The 14,900-nt window shown below is 51.8% G+C and overlaps 4 protein-coding genes across 5 annotated transcripts; 2 read left to right on the top strand and 2 right to left on the bottom strand.

Annotated features, from left to right (window-relative positions):
• Positions 1 to 753: 753 nt before the first annotated feature.
• On the bottom strand, positions 754 to 2,442 carry TrAFT101_010309 (uncharacterized protein; the record flags this gene model as incomplete). The annotated part of the gene is made up of 2 exons (XM_066128920.1): positions 754 to 989; positions 1,098 to 2,442. 2 exons carry the CDS (start codon positions 2,440 to 2,442, stop codon positions 754 to 756), a joined length of 1,581 nt encoding a protein of 526 aa, XP_065985046.1.
• Positions 2,443 to 4,068: 1,626 nt separating this feature from the next.
• TrAFT101_010308 (uncharacterized protein) lies at positions 4,069 to 5,117 on the top strand (the record flags this gene model as incomplete). Its single annotated transcript, XM_066128919.1, has 1 exon — positions 4,069 to 5,117. Exon 1 carries the CDS (start codon positions 4,683 to 4,685, stop codon positions 5,115 to 5,117), a length of 435 nt encoding a protein of 144 aa, XP_065985045.1. The 5' UTR covers positions 4,069 to 4,682.
• A 3,310-nt stretch (positions 5,118 to 8,427) lies between these two features.
• TrAFT101_010307 (uncharacterized protein) lies at positions 8,428 to 10,843 on the top strand (the record flags this gene model as incomplete). Its single annotated transcript, XM_024901239.2, has 3 exons — positions 8,428 to 8,453; positions 8,763 to 10,066; positions 10,818 to 10,843. 3 exons carry the CDS (start codon positions 8,428 to 8,430, stop codon positions 10,841 to 10,843), a joined length of 1,356 nt encoding a protein of 451 aa, XP_024756097.2.
• TrAFT101_010306 (uncharacterized protein) lies at positions 10,003 to 14,231 on the bottom strand. Of its 2 annotated transcripts, none has more exons than XM_066128918.1 (2): positions 13,839 to 14,231; positions 10,003 to 13,432 (listed from the first exon to the last, which is right to left on the bottom strand). In XM_066128918.1, exon 2 carries the CDS (start codon positions 13,263 to 13,265, stop codon positions 10,977 to 10,979), a length of 2,289 nt encoding a protein of 762 aa, XP_065985044.1. In that variant the 5' UTR covers positions 13,266 to 13,432; positions 13,839 to 14,231; the 3' UTR covers positions 10,003 to 10,976. The 2 variants fall into 2 exon arrangements, with proteins under 2 accessions (XP_065985044.1, XP_065985043.1); XM_066128917.1 differs by having other exon boundaries at positions 10,356 to 13,432; positions 13,506 to 14,231.
• Between the last annotated feature and the right edge of the window lie 669 nt (positions 14,232 to 14,900).

Raw genomic sequence — 14,900 nt, 5'->3', positions numbered from 1 at the left:
CCCCAAGTGCATCTTCTGAGAAATAAAAAAGAAAAGAACAAGATAACTCCACCCCTCATCAAACGACTAGAGCGAGCAAATAAAGTCGCAGTAGATATTAAACGGCCCTCGCTCTTCATCTATCTTTTCGCTCTCTCGCTCTCTCTCGTTCTCCCATCCCTCTCCCCTTCTTGCTGAAAATCAAAACAAAAAACTCAAACAAAACAAATACACTCTTCTCTGATCATTTCGGATGAAGATAAAAAGCAAATAGGCGATGAAGAAAACCCACTTCATAAAGAGGGGTTGAAGCAAAAGAAAAAAGAAATGCAAAATGCAAACCAACGCAGCGTATCATAAAGGTGTATCAACTTATAGGTTCCAGGGTGTTTTGCTCTAAGGTGCTGATGCTTATCTCGTTGGAACAAGAACGTCCCGTCTTTCGCAAATTTATACCGAGGGAGCTGAAAAAAAAAAAGGCTATGGCCGAATGATTCAGATATGATGTTTTTTCTCCCAAGCAATTATGCTTTATTAACGCAAATAAAAAGTAGAGGATAAAGCACGAAGCAATGGCCCTCACTGGTTCAAAATGCAAGGTTAGGCGTATTTTGACCAGAAGGGCTTCATAATCGTAGCTGGGTCATCTGGGTCTTATGTAACAAGTCATTTCAAAAAAAAAAAATGAACATCCAGAGCTAGAAGGAGTTTGTTCTTAGGTATCGAGATAAAAAGGTGGGGGAAGGTTTTGAGTTATAGTGTCAGCTCGGATTCCTAAATTCGACTGTGGCTAGTCGTTCGACTCCTCTCATCATCTTCCTCAATAACGTCGCTCAGCCGAGTCGGGTGATGGTGCCGTGGCACCGTCTCCCACCCAGCATTCCCATAGCCCTGGCCGGAATAGTCCTGGGGGTTTGAATAGGCGCCGGTCCACTGGCCTTGAGGGGCAGAGGTTGATGATGGCATATTCTGGCCGCTGGGGTTTGTGGTCGCCGGGGTGTCGTAGTCTTCTGGATCCAAATCAGAACCTGTGTACGTGGAGGGCGGCACAGCGAAGGGGATCTTGTGGCCGTCCCCGTCTAGGATGAAATTCCCCTGCGCATCGATAAGGTACTCACCTTCGCTGTAACCGCCCTCGGAGCCAGCGCCTGTGCGACGGCTCGGATCTTCCTGGTGGCCAGATTGGTATTGTCCTTGTCCGGAACCGCTACTTCCTGGTGCGGATTGGCCTCGGCCCGGAGTGCCCTGCTCAATGGAGTATGATGGTCTTTGGTAATCGGATTGATAGCTTGCCTGCTCCCTGGTGCTGCTATGTCTGCTTGGGCCGCCACCCTGGGTCATTGGTACTACCTGAACTCCTCCCACAACCGTGGGGTGTCCTGACTGAAGAGATAGAGTCCTATCGCGCTCTTCCTGCTCACGACGCCCAAGTTCTTCCCATGCCCGGCGGGCTTCTTCCTTCGAGATGGAAAGTTCTTTTCTCATCTCCACGAGTTGCTTCTGAGTCTTGGACACTCCACGCTCATGATCGACGGCCTCACGGATCGCCTGTTCGCGCTCCCTCCTTTCTTTCTCGAGAGCCGCCTCCAACATAGCATTCACCTCATGGGCGCGCTCCAACTCGGACCTAGTTTCAAAGAACCACCTCTGAAACTTTCGTTCGGAGCTGGCCCGCAGACGCTGAAGTTCAACTACCGCATGGAACAAGTTGGCGCCCGCCGCCGACAAATCCGTAACCTGTCGTGCCAGCTGTTGGCTCATTGGATCGCGATTTATATCATCCTTATTTTGCTCCAGCTTACGGATCCAGTAGCTCGTCAATCCCTCCCAGTGAGCAGACAGCGTTTCCCACCGCTCAAACGCATGGGGAAACGAGTTGCGCGGCTTGGTAGGATCGTTTGCTGTATCGCCAGGAAGTGCTCCAGAAGTAGGCTGCTGCGATGGTAAATTTCCGGCGGGGAAAGCCTGTGGAGGAGTATGCTGTTGCTGGGGGTTAGATAATGGGACGGGGCGCTGCTGTTGCTGTTGCTGTTGTGGAGGCAGCTGTTGAGTTGGTAAAACCTGGGCGGATGTGGTTGTGCCGCGTGGGTGCTGTAACGGGTCCATAGCAGCTTGGCCCAGGTGTGAAGGGTTAGTAGATTGCTGAGCTTCGGCAGTAATGCCTTGGCCAGCGGCAACGCCAGCAGCGCGCCGCTCTGTGGAGCGACGCTCTGTCTCCTGCTGCACTCGCGCCTCCTGTTCGGCGCGACTCTTCTTCAAAGCTTGCTGCTCAATTTCGGCTCTCTGCTGAGCTTCAGCCCTCTGGCGCGCTTCTCTAGCTGCACGTTCCTGCATGATCATCCTAGGACCTCTAATTCCCGATGGAGAGCTTGTCGGCGCGGGAGCAGCAGCCGGCATTCGACCAGGACCAAGGGCAGCGCCATTGGACGTGGCAGTAAGGCCACCGGTCATTAAGTCGGACATACTTGCGGACTCTTCGATCTCGTCAGGTGTGAAGGAATGAGGTTGGCGGAGAGCTTCCTCAAGGGTATAGAGGATTGCGCTGTGAGTATGCTTGGAAATGCGAGGAGCTTTGAGCAAAGCCCTTGGATGCGCGACGCTGCTGGAAGCAGGAGGATTCTGTGCTTCAGCTGAACCAGAAGGTGCGCGATGCGATCCCGAAGTCTGACGGCGCTGGCGCTTGTCCCCGTCTTCTTCGTCAAACAGAGACAATCCAAGCCCAGTAATGGACGATTCGGAGTCCTGAGGGATGGATACGATGCTCGGGTAGAAGCCCGCCGAAGCAGCGGCGATATGGACTCGGCGCTCCGGCTGAGGTTTCGGCACAGAATCAAATTTCGGCGTCCGGCGAAGAGACTTGTGTTGCGAAGACGGAGTGGAGAGCCTGCTGGGAGGCTCTTGTGCTGTCTGCGGCAGCGTGTGCTGCTGGCGTTGCGTTGGTGGGTGTGTGTTCTCGTGGGTCGCGTAACGGTCGTTAGAGACGGAGGGCAGTCGTTGAGACAAGTCTGCGGCGCCACCTGAGGAGGGGAGGAAAGACAAGTTGACCGAGGCTGATCACCGCCAGCTAATTGGCGGTGATGTTAGGGAGCGAGAGCGAAGGCCAGAGAAGCTCGCAGTCGTCGGCAGATGCCACTCTAGGGCAAGTTTAGTTTTGTAGGTAAATTATTAGGTCCTACTAGTATCTAGTGTAGGCAGCGAGCCAAAAGACCCTAGACGCGGGCGACTCCAGCGAAAGCAGAAATTGGAACGTCGCGGCTATCCAGGCTCAGGTTGAGCGATGAGGTGATTTGCGCCAAAGGAAAAGGGACTCTGAATTGCAGAGCACAGACGCCAGGTCAGGATATCGAGGCCGGGCTGATCGACTCAAGGGTGGAAGCTGGTGGTAAGGAGGAACCCGTCACAATATGCACGCAGGTGAGTCGTGCAGTAAGAGGCGGCAGAAGACCCAATTGCCCGCAGAAAGCTGGGAGAAGCTTGGCTCAGCTCGACTGAGCAGCAGAGACAAAGGCGCAAAAGAGCCAGGGCGGTGATGTCAAAAAAAAAGGTGGTGGCAGGGGAAAACGGCTGGAAAATGGGGGGCTGGAGTGCGCAAGCGCGGCGCCGCAGGTGTTATCCGCGCAATGGAAGGCCTAGGATAAGTAGCAGCTGTAGTGGTTGGCCAAAAGGACCAGGGGGCCAGTTGGCGGCTGATGGATGATACGGTAGTGAATGAATGATGGACGGCTGAACGAATGGCTCTTGTAGATATATATCCAGAGTCTCGAGGGCAGAGATAGAGAAGCAGACGGTCTCTTTTGCCCAGTCTCTTTGTGCGTCTCTTTAGCAGTCAAAGAAACCGGATGCCTCCCGCTGCGCTGGCGTTGTCGATGCAGACCCAGGACTCTGCTGGCCCAAGCCGTAGCTGACGGCCGCGCCTTGCCCTGCCTTGCGCCAGACGAGCAAAGAACGAAAGCAAGAAAGGGACGGAAAGGGGTGGTGGAATCGGGTCGTGTCGTGTCGAGCGAGGCGCCAGAGCAATGCGTCGTCCTCGTTTTTTTTTTTTTTTTCCTTCTCTCCTAACTTCTCCACGAGGTCACAGAAGCGGCCAGCAAAGCTCAGTTGGTGGAGATTCGGGCTGCATGTTCGAGGCCCAATGCTGACCTCTAAAGCGCCCGGCACGGTGCCATCTCAGGGGACGTTCGTACAAGCAGCAGCGGGAACTCCTGGTAAGGAGGTGGTGGCGGTTATGGAGGTAAGATGCGAGATGCAAGATGCGAGGAACCAGAGCAAAATCCCAAGCAAGCACTTTGGCCTCGCACTTGTCGTCGCGGCCCCCATCTGACGGCGTACCCAGCAGGTCTCGTGGCCAGCCCAGGTACCTGCAGCATGTGCTCCGGGGCTATGGCTGCTGCATGTATCCTTTCAGCCACGAGGACCTGTCTGCAACTCCAGCTGAGACCCAAAGGCTAGGGCGCAGCTTAGCAGCGGCTGGGCCATGGAAATGCGTTCGAAAAGAGGAACAGCGCTCCACCGCGATCCAGCGACCGACGGACCTGCTAAGCTCATATCGCAGCTAGCACCAAGTGGCAGTAGCTGAACTGGGCCGGGGACAGCGATGCGAATCGCTAAGATGGGATCTGGGAGGGGGAGAACCGGGGCCATCCCTGACGCCGGCCGTTAGTCCACGGTCCAAGGGGCGCCTTGACTCGGTAATACATACGACGATGCCGTGGGCTGGCGGCGTGAAGACCACCGGCGAGGAGGTGGTGGTGATGGATGGCAAGCAAGAGGAAGAGGAACAGTGCACGACAGCAGCAGATCGACCGCCCAAGGCAGACCGGCTCTGCTCCAGCGCTGGGGATTTTGACGTGGACAGGTTGTCAAAGTGCCAGCGAATAGCGAATCCCAGCATCCCGCCAGGTGAGGCTGATGCCCATGCCATTGGTACCTTGCGCCACGTCGCAAGTGCGCCACGTTTGTTGCTGTACGGCAGACATACCTCTCGCAGACACTGGAAAATGCTGTCGGGGTCGAGTATCGCGGAGGTTTCCTCCAAGCGTCGACCATGCGTTAGTCCACGCCTAAGCCTGTCGACCCAGGAATCGGGCAACGGCGATGGCCACAACCAGGCCATGCCGCAGCGATCGCGTCGTCGCTGAAGCAGCACACCTCATTACTGTACAATTTACACCTCATGCTGATGCACCGCAAAAGATGTGCGCCCGCCTCCCGTATATGCATGCTGTGTCACATCCACATCAACCCTGAACACATCAATCAATGCGCCCAACACCAGCACCGACTGCCCCGGCGCTGTTCTTCCGGCTGCCGGGCATCTTGTTGGGCCGTCCTCCCTCTCGCACGCTCATCTGGCAGTAGTAGTAGTATCAACATGTTTCACAGCGGTTCTCTTCCTGTCCAACTCGCTGTCGCAACTCGACTTGTGCCACCGGGACAGCACAGCGCGGCAGCCACTGATCCTGTCCCAGTGCGGCGCGGCTCGGGCCCGCCCATGCCTGTGTGTGATGGCTTGATGTCCGAAAGCTTCGACCCGGCGGCCCAATCGCCGTCGAGCGCCAGCAAGCTTTCTGCCAATGGCTGCGTGGCTTTGGGGGCGGGACGACGTCACGTTTGCCTGAATTAGATGCTCTCTCCAATTGTTGTTTATGCGGCTTTGCAATTTTTCCTGCTGGGCGCATGTGTGAGTGGACTTATACCAGCGGTGTGGCAATCCAATACTGTCATGGTACATACATGAGTTGGCCCCGATTGCCTTCTGGAGCCCCTTTTTGCCGATCTCACAATCGATATGGCATACACCGAACTATTGATGACTGACAGTTGGGATAGCCTAGAATTGGAAGGGAGGCCTCTTGAAATTGTCATCAGCTTCTTAAAATAGGTGCCGATAGTTGTAAGTCGTGATGTAAATGGATGTACACGCAAAATATGCATTAATACTACCTAAGTACCTAGGCAGTGACATATAGTTCGCCCCGGCAAATACAGGGTAGGCTCTCTCGAAACTGGTCACTATTCTGATACATACTTCAGCCCAAATAACAGCCCTGGGCAATATATATATATATACTTTGAAATAATTCGAAACGTATTCATTCCCATATATATCCATAATTGCTGGTCCATTGCGCATATGAAGCTGTCGAGGTCGCTTGTGCACTACAGCGACAATTCGCCATCAATGTGTCATACGAGACATGCTAACAAGATGCCCACCAAGAATCATGAAACCACTTTCTCTTCCTCTAACTAAAATCCCCATTCTAGCACCACTGTAGATGCAGCAGTGTCACAGAGAATTGCCACTGGCCTGAATCATCATGTACAAGTCAGACAGACGCCGTACGCTGCACACAGCTTCTCCACCACTGCTATACGACCTCCATCTCTCTCCCTGCATCCCCGCCAATAAAGAGTAAGCATAGATGCCTATGTATACTCTGTGCTTCCTTCACCACCGGCATGGAATCTTTGTGCGATAAGCAACCCAGACTCACGCCGTAATGACGGCCAAAGAGAATAAAGACGCGTCTGCGGTGAATTGGACGCGGTGCGCGCGCAGCACTTTTTATACTTGCATGGCGCTTCTCTCCAAGGAATTGCAAATCTCAGTCCGTCCACGTTCGTAGCCATGGAGACTACATCTTGCATTCTTCAGATCGAGGCGGTTCACACGATATGCCGCTAGAGTTGCTCTTGTACCACGTGTAGATGGCCCGATTGCCTGCGCTGTGTCACTGGTACAACGGGTCTAAAAGATGGCTAGTATGCCGGGAGAAGCTCTTTGTTGCTGAGTAGGCCACTGTAGATCGGGCTATTTGGAGGATAAATGCGCTTTTTGGGATGAAAAACGTGAAGTCTGCTATAGTAATTTGCACCTTCAATGCTGCTGAATCACAATTAACGAATGAGTATGACCTTCCCCAAGAGATACAGTCCAAGCTCCCTGCACTGCTCCAGTCCCCGGATGGTCGCCGTTGTTTCGCTTCTACTACCGGAATACTACTACCGGATGTATGATGGTATTACTACTACCGTAGTAGTATCTACAGAGTACTCCGTCCAAAGACCATTATCAGTCCCCTACATTTATCGCGGCTCGCGGAAGCCACCCGGACCTGATAGAGTTTTAGGTCATAGGAATCCAGTCATGCAGGTCTCAGCTGGGACTAGCATTTGGTCCAAATCTTGCCCATACCTAGAAGACGACCCTTGTCAAGCAGGACCCCGATCGACCGGGGTAGCAGTTTATAAGCTGATCGGATGAGACCACAGGACAGAAAAGGCAAACAAGGGAGGGACATGGAGAGTGTAAAAAAGAGGCAGACAGGGATTATCCCTTGCGGGGAGGCAGGGAAGACCAGCCGCCTTAATCGCAGAACTACTGCTGTACTTGAGCATATCTAGGTATCTTAGCAGGTAGTAGTAGTAGGTATTACTCGATACATATAATAGTTTCTTACTACGGTCGACAATACATGTACCGGGCTGTTGGTGGACCCCCTCGCAACGAAAGTTGCTTGCCATCTGCTGCGGCTCGTGACAGATTTGGGCGTATTTGGCAGAAGCTGAGATGGTGTCGTCGCCAAGTCTGTTTGTTTGCTTGGAGCTTCGAAAAATGAAAGCCAGTTGCTGCATATCAATTCTAGGCACGCTCCGGTGATGCCGAGCAGGATTCATTTTTCAGCTGAAAGCTCCAGCTCAAAGTCAGTAGGCTCCACGTCGCCAGGGTACCAGGACATGACAAAGTGTCGATCTCTCTCTCTCTTTGTCAGAATTCCTCCCCCTCTGCGTGGCTTGGCACCTTGATGGGTAAAGCAGAATAAAAACTCTATCAGCATTTTGTCTTTGCCATGATGAGACTCCCTGCAGCTTCTTCTGTATGTATGTGTATGCAGGATGCAGGATGCATATGCTGACTTGCCATCCTTTGCTGCAGTTAAACTTTTTTATTTGAGCCATAAGCACAACACATGAATAGTATTTCTCTCTACCTAGCAATGAAATCCAGCACGGCACCTTTCTAAATCCCGGCTCTCCTACTCTAACAATTAACCTTCATCCCTTGCGTTTCCCCGTACTAAAGCCTTCATCCCGCCAAAGCCACTCCGCAAGCCCCCAGCCAGAATGCAAAAAGCAAACATATCCACAAAGCTTTATTTAGATCGAGAAAAAAAGAGAGAAAGCACAAGATAGCGTACCAAGGTAGCTAGCCGACCACCTCTCCCCTGCCTCTAGCAGAAAAAGCCAGACTTCGCTCCATATGCTAGGCCCAGCAAGGAATGCTTTTACCCGTCTCCAGGGCGAGCGCGCGCGCAAACTCCTCCCATCGCCCAACTTAGACATTTGCGACGCTAGAGAAGAGAAGAGGCAGTACATAAAGGAAGGGGAAAAGGAGACTTCTCGATAGTACTCTCTATATGGAGTCGGCCTGCTCCACACAAAACAATGTCTCGTCTCATCGAAAATCGAAAGTGAGTCCTGCGTCTGCTATGCATGTCTTGTTGACTTTGTTTCTTCAGCATGTGTTTATGAGAAACCCATACTTTACACCTTTTTTATACTTTTGCTTGTGAACCACCCTCACAGACAGGACTATTCGTATATCATACCTCTAGCATCCCCTTGCCTCCTTCCCCTCTCATATCAAGTCTCAGTTTATGCCAATTTTTTCTTTCTCTTATACGACGCATTGACACTTTTTGTTCTTTCTTTGCCCTCCCAATCGCTCGCATATGCTTGCCAATCTCCATGTCGCCAACCCGTACCATGGAGAGGTCAAGCAAGCTCGCTCCTCTCACCCTCGTATCAAAATATTACCCCGTGGCGAACTACTCCTACCCTCGCAGCGAGGGCGCCCCAACTCCCTGCAACAGCAGAAGCCCGTCGTACAAGTGGTCCCGCGAAGACTTCTTCAAGAGGTCGTCGGTGGACTCCCAGCCGCCAGCACCGAGTCCTTTATCATCCCCGCCGAGCCTGGTCGACGACCGCACAGACTCCGAGGCCTCGGCGGATGTCGATGACTATCGCTACCACACCCACGCCAACGAGCTCTGGGACAGCTTCTGGATGTCCGAACAGCAGCATCAGCATCAGTGTCATACTCCTGGCAGTTACATCATAGAAAACACTTCGATAATGGCTGCGGCAGGTTCTGCTTCTGCGGCTCCCAGCTGTAGTCCTCCAGACGTCCCTGAGAAGGACTATCCAGCTTTGATATCCTCGCCTCAACGCCCGAGAAGACGCCCACAGGGCCCTCGCTCTCAGGGGGGCAATGGCTGGCCACTGTCTGACCAACAACCGCAAACACACCAGCCACGAAGAGCATCACCGACATATTCGGCGTTCCCAAAGATAGTCGACATCCCTTCACCACCACGTACAAGCCCGCGCTCGAGTTCTCAGCTACCCTCAGGTGCTTGCGAGGACCGCCTCTCGGGAATGGACGCCCGCTGCCCTCTCCAACAGGCTCCTTCTCCTCACCGGCCCATATCGCCCTACAGCCGTCCGGGAAGTCCTCATCCCAGGGCCTTCTCGCCCGCCTCCTTAAAGGCATTTCAGCGTCCAGCTACATCTCACAGCTCACGGCCATCCAGCCCCATGGACTATCCATATCCCTCGCCTCCACCAACAGCGCCACTGCCAGCACTACCAACCAACTGTCCAAGAGCCCCTCATCTCACTCCTCGGTCTTCAAATCTCTCTCAACACAGCCATACCCAACAACCTCCTCAGCCACCGAGTCATACAATCCGCCCTTACAAATCCACCACCCAGCTCCGTCGCCCTCCTCCAGAGCCACTACCAGTCTCTGTCTTTGAGTACGATTCCGACACAGACTGCACCGACGACAAGTCTTCTCCTCTGGAATCTCCCGCCCTCTCCTTCTTCCGTTTCCACAGACGGAGTCAAAGCCCCAAGAGCAACGACGACATCTTCACCCGTCGCCGTGGCTCTGCCTCCAAAGTAGTGTCAACAGCTCACCAATCCTTGATTGATGCAACGGAAAAGGAGAATTGCAAACGGCGCAAGAGGACCAACACCATAGACGGCCTGCCCCGTGTAGTGAAGCAGTCGGACGTGTTTAGTAGAATGCTAGGGCTACGGGGCCGATGAGTTTGACGATATACGTGATCTTTCATTCAAACTTTCAATCATCTTTCAATCATCTTTCTCTTTTTCTTTTTTTTTTTTTTTTTTTTAATGATAATGAAGGCCAGCTTGGCCACAGCTACTCACTCATTTGCATGCATCACATTTCTTTCTTTCAAAGCAAGCGGACCATAGCCACTCTTTTTTACACGCTTTAACCACAACTTGGATCATTCTTTTCGCTTTTTTTTTTTTTTTTTTTTTTTTGTCCAACGGGATGGGTGGTAATAACGGCAGCATGAAAAGGAGTACTGGTAGAGTCACGAGATGTTCCTCATCATGAAACTTAATCATAATTCGATTTGTTTCTTCATCTTCTTCTCGCAATAATGCCATGTGCCAAGCTACCCGCGCTTCAAAAACCTGCGTGTTGACAACGCCGTCACCATTGAGCGCATTCCAAAGCCCAGCATATTTAAGATTTTAAACATATTTTTAAGCACCTATGTGTTCACAAATGTGTATCACCCAGCATGTGGCTGGTGGTTGTATGTCTCCATCGTAATTTTAATTCTGAAACCTATTTTCATGAATTGAGAGCCATCAGCCACTACATACTGGTATCATATCAACATTACATACATAGTCTTGTCTTCCAAACAAGCATCGTCAACCAAGTTTCATTGCCGCATTATATACTCGTCGCTCATATCACCCATCGCGCCCCATGTCCCCATTTTTCATAGATATCGTGAATGTCAAACTTTGGTAGTCCCTCCAACTCCAAATGCATGCTGAAGTCATGCGATAATTGCACAAAAAAAGAAGAGGAAGAAAAGAAAAAGAAAAGAAACGCTCTGCTTCTTCAGGCTTTTAACATGAAAAAAATAAGGAGGAAAATATCATCAAACCATGGATCTAGAAGACCTTGGCAGCTTTTCTGAAAAATTGTTCATCCGCCGTACGCTCAATCGGTGCTCGTCTTTTCCTGGCACAATGCCAAAGAACCACGTACTCTCTTCTCGGGCATCGTCGCGTCCGACACCAAGCCGGCTTGCGAGGTCTTTCCGTCCTCGAACGGATCGAAACGCAGCATCTTGTGTAAGCTCCTCGGCAGAGCAGAGGCTGATGATTCCAGCGATCGAGCTGACCGGCCGCGGGAGTAGGAATTGGCGGCGGTGGGGCACCATCAGAGTTAGCCCGCCAACGTAGAGGAACAGGAATGCTAGCAAGACGCCAAACACTGGCATGTTAGGATACATTCGGACCGTTTGATCAGGCCTTGTTAAAGCCATGAAGAGCCCGCCGCCTAGAATTGAGATGAAAATAAACAACGTCGCCAGCAGCGACACAGCCGCTACTCTCCAGTGTCCATTTCTCAGTGCTCTCCATGTTGACTGGAAGGGGAGACAAGCTGCATAGTCTGCTAAAAGAGATCTCTGCGCCAAAGAACCGTTCACATCATATAGGTCGGCCCAGGGTTGGAGAATGCGCAGCGACTGATCGATGCCTTGAAAATACAAATAGAGGATCATGCCGATTAAAGCGGGCACGAAGCTGAAGACAAAGTTGGCTGGGGAAAAGGCGTCGTCGTTAGGCATTGCGCTTAGTCTCGGCAAGAAGCCATCCTCTAGTCGGGTTTGCGGCAAGAAGGAAACGATGAGTAGGGCTACGAGTAGAAGAAAGCTGACTGAAGCAGACGCAATGATGGGGCCGTTGCGGAGGTGTATCGGTAGGTATTTGCCACGAGGAGCCCCAAGAGCAGAGTTTTGTGCCGCTTTCAGGTCGATAGAAAAGTCGTTGCTACCCTTTTTGTTCATCGTACCAGAGATAAACTCAAAAGATTCATCGGGAGAGGCTCCAATGGCATACCAGATACCTCCAATGGTCGCATCTTCAGCTCTCCAGTACCCCAGTCGATCAAACCATCTCTCACGCAATTGGCTCTTAAAAACCTTGGCGTTTTCAGCAAGATCGTTGCGTCTATAGCTGTGCATGACATTGCTGCGGTTTAGCAATGGCAAAAGATCTCCAATCGATCGAATGTCCCAGGCAAGACCGGTCCATTGAACGATCCAATAAGCCATCAAAATCACTGCCGCGAGACACAGAACGCCATAGATGCCAACAAGCACCCAAACGACCACCTGAACTGGCGCCCAAACCCACTCATCATTGACAAAGATACACGTAAAAGCTGAGCTTTGTAAGGGAATCGTAAATATAGCCAGCCATGTTGCAGCGTCGAAAATCTTAAACTGCCATGGTCCAGTGAACTGGGGCAGTAGAAAAGAAGCAGGATATAATCTCTGAAACAGTCCCAGATATCTAACTCGAGGGTCCTCACTGGCCATTGCAGTAAACGGTAGAACTCGTAAAGAAGCGTTTACTACACTTTGAGCATAAATAAAGATAATGCTGGCCAATAATTGTGGCAATATCCGGAATACAAAGTACTGAGCCGAATATATACTGCCAGGATATGGAGTCAAGCCTGAATGGAAGGTCGAGTATCTATCGCAGAAGGTGAGGGCAGCCATCATAAGTAAAATTAGGATAATCAAGATTATCATTGAGAATGCCCGTAAAATCTGCGGTTTGACGGTGAGTGGCTGATGCGTTCTGCCATGAGGGTCAAGATCCTGTTGCATATTGCTTGAAACGGGAATCCATCGTGATGAGCTTGCCCCGGTTGGGTCAAAGGAAGCTGTGCTGCGTCGTGGGAGTTGAAGAGGAGGGGAAGGGCCCCTGAGTGGAGCTGATGGGGCGGCGGCCTCACTCGTTATACGATCCCGACGGGTTGGCGAAGAGTATCCCGCGGACTCATCAAATCCACGCATTGGCTCATAGCGTTCGGAATACCCGTCAGACGAATTGGATACGAGATGCGACGGTATCGATGTGCCCTGACCGCCCACCAAAGCTTGCAGAGCATATTGAATGTACGGTGTATCGTCGACTCCGGGAGTGACTTTTCCCGCCGCCAAAGCCAACTCATCTTTAATGTTAGGCATGCGGGAAGCGTTATCGGCGGCGAACATTGCTAGTTGAGCCTCGTCAAAGCGCACTGTTGGGTCTTCTTCTGGCTCGATGGCATGGTATCCCGCAGGATGTGTGGATTGATTTGCTGAAGGCTGGTTCGTTGCTTGCAGCTCAGAAGAATGTGATTTTATGATTCTTAGCGGGGCTACCATACCATCAGACACATCGCTGGCTTGAGAATCGGGTCGGCGGGAGGAGCGTCGATTCGATGCCGAGGCACGCTTTGTACGGCTGCTCTGCTGTCGCTTATGGCGTGTCGAAGGAGAGGCCTCGCTGTCGGGGACGGGCTGATATCGAGAGTTATTTGACGGCCGCCAGCCTATAAAGAGGGGGACGGTTAGCAGCTGCGCGCAGTATGTCTATGATCCAGCCGGTCACCTGCGCTAACATACGAGAAGGCTCTTCATCGTCACGGGCGATACTTTGGTAACTCATTCTTGCAGCGCTCGACGCAAGCCAACTGCACTAGGAGGAGTTTGGCCAATTGCTTCTGCAGAACGCAATGCAGGAGAGAGGGAAAGGTGTATGGTGTGGGATGGGTAATCAAGCCCAAGAGCGTGTATGGCTGGGTTTTAAACAGGGTTGGGGAAAGTTGACGCAGGAGAGCTGGGTGGGTGTCCCAGCCACCGAAGATCCACGAAGCTCCGTAGCGCACGGGAGCTGTCAGATAGATGGGGCCGAATCAGGAGGCCGAAACCACTGACGCTATCGCACCACATACTGACCTTGAAAAAGACGCTGGAGCAGGATGTGAAGAGGGACACGGATGTGGCGATGGCAGTATAACGAACAGCTGCCAAGCCAGACTCTGTTTTTCGACGATAGTACAGAATATTCACAGCTTTTTGCCGGCTGCTCGTGAAGCTGCCGTTGGGCCTCGTCGATCTTCGGGCGTCGGGTGCTGAAACTCTAGCAGACGGGTGGCGCAAACAGCCGCCGGAGGCCCGCAAAATCGGGTGGCTGGGGAGCAGGGGTCGGCAGCTTGATCAAGCCAAAGCTGAGGCAGCCGATTCGAGAGATTGGACTGCCAATGAGGGTTTTTGGAGAGCTTGAAGAATAGCAGAGGAGGAGATGAGCATAATTTATGAAGCTGAATGGGAAGTCTCTTAGGCAGCACAGCACAGGGCGCACCCAAAGTATAAAGTCCAGCGTGCAAGGCAAGAAACGAGGGGCTCTGCTCCTGCCATGCTGGCGATGAGTTGTCCATGGCCCACTTTAATGCAATATCGGGCCAATGAAAGCCGAGTTAGCTAGCCGCCTCGGCATCTCATTGGATGTTTGGTTGAAGGTTTTTATCAGGATCTGTACTGGCGCAAGGCACTTTGAGCAATTGCATTTATTTGGACGATGAAGTGGCTGCATGGATTTAGTTGATCGATACCACAAGAGCCAGAGGCGCCTATGATGGAGTAAAAATATGCTTGATTGCGCCATGTTATCAAGCTGTGGTTTGCATCCTCCTACCCTGTAGCTATTCTATGCGAGATTGCACACGCTGTCTCATATTAGCCACTTGTCGAATGTACATCGAAAAGCATGTGGGTAACCTCGACTCAAGCTGAGACATGGAGATTGGACTCCGCGGAAGCTGTTCCTAGCTTTGAAGCGAGTGAATCTGTTTTAAGTAGTACTTAGTCAGCTTTATACACCTTCAACACTTTGAAGCGCTCGCAAAAGATGTACATGGCAATAAAACATCTTGTAAGGTCATATTACATGTTTGCAAAGTGTATCTAACCTAGTGTAGCTACTAGGTAGATATTCACTCGCTATAGCAAGGCTACTGT

The sequence above is a fragment of the Trichoderma asperellum genome, chromosome 6, assembly GCF_020647865.1.
Source record: "Trichoderma asperellum chromosome 6, complete sequence".
Taxonomy (NCBI): domain Eukaryota; kingdom Fungi; phylum Ascomycota; class Sordariomycetes; order Hypocreales; family Hypocreaceae; genus Trichoderma; species Trichoderma asperellum.
The sequence above is the reverse complement of the archived record's forward strand: the minus strand, read 5'-3'. Positions and strand labels throughout refer to the sequence as shown.

Coding starts and splice junctions, on each gene's coding strand:
- TrAFT101_010306 (XM_066128917.1), bottom strand. CDS start 13,548: ATGAGTTACCAAAGTATCGCCCGTGACGATGAAGAGCCTTCTC. Junction 13,433..13,505: donor TGACGATGAAGAGCCTTCTC/GTATGTTAGCGC, acceptor CCCTCTTTATAG/GCTGGCGGCCGTCAAATAAC.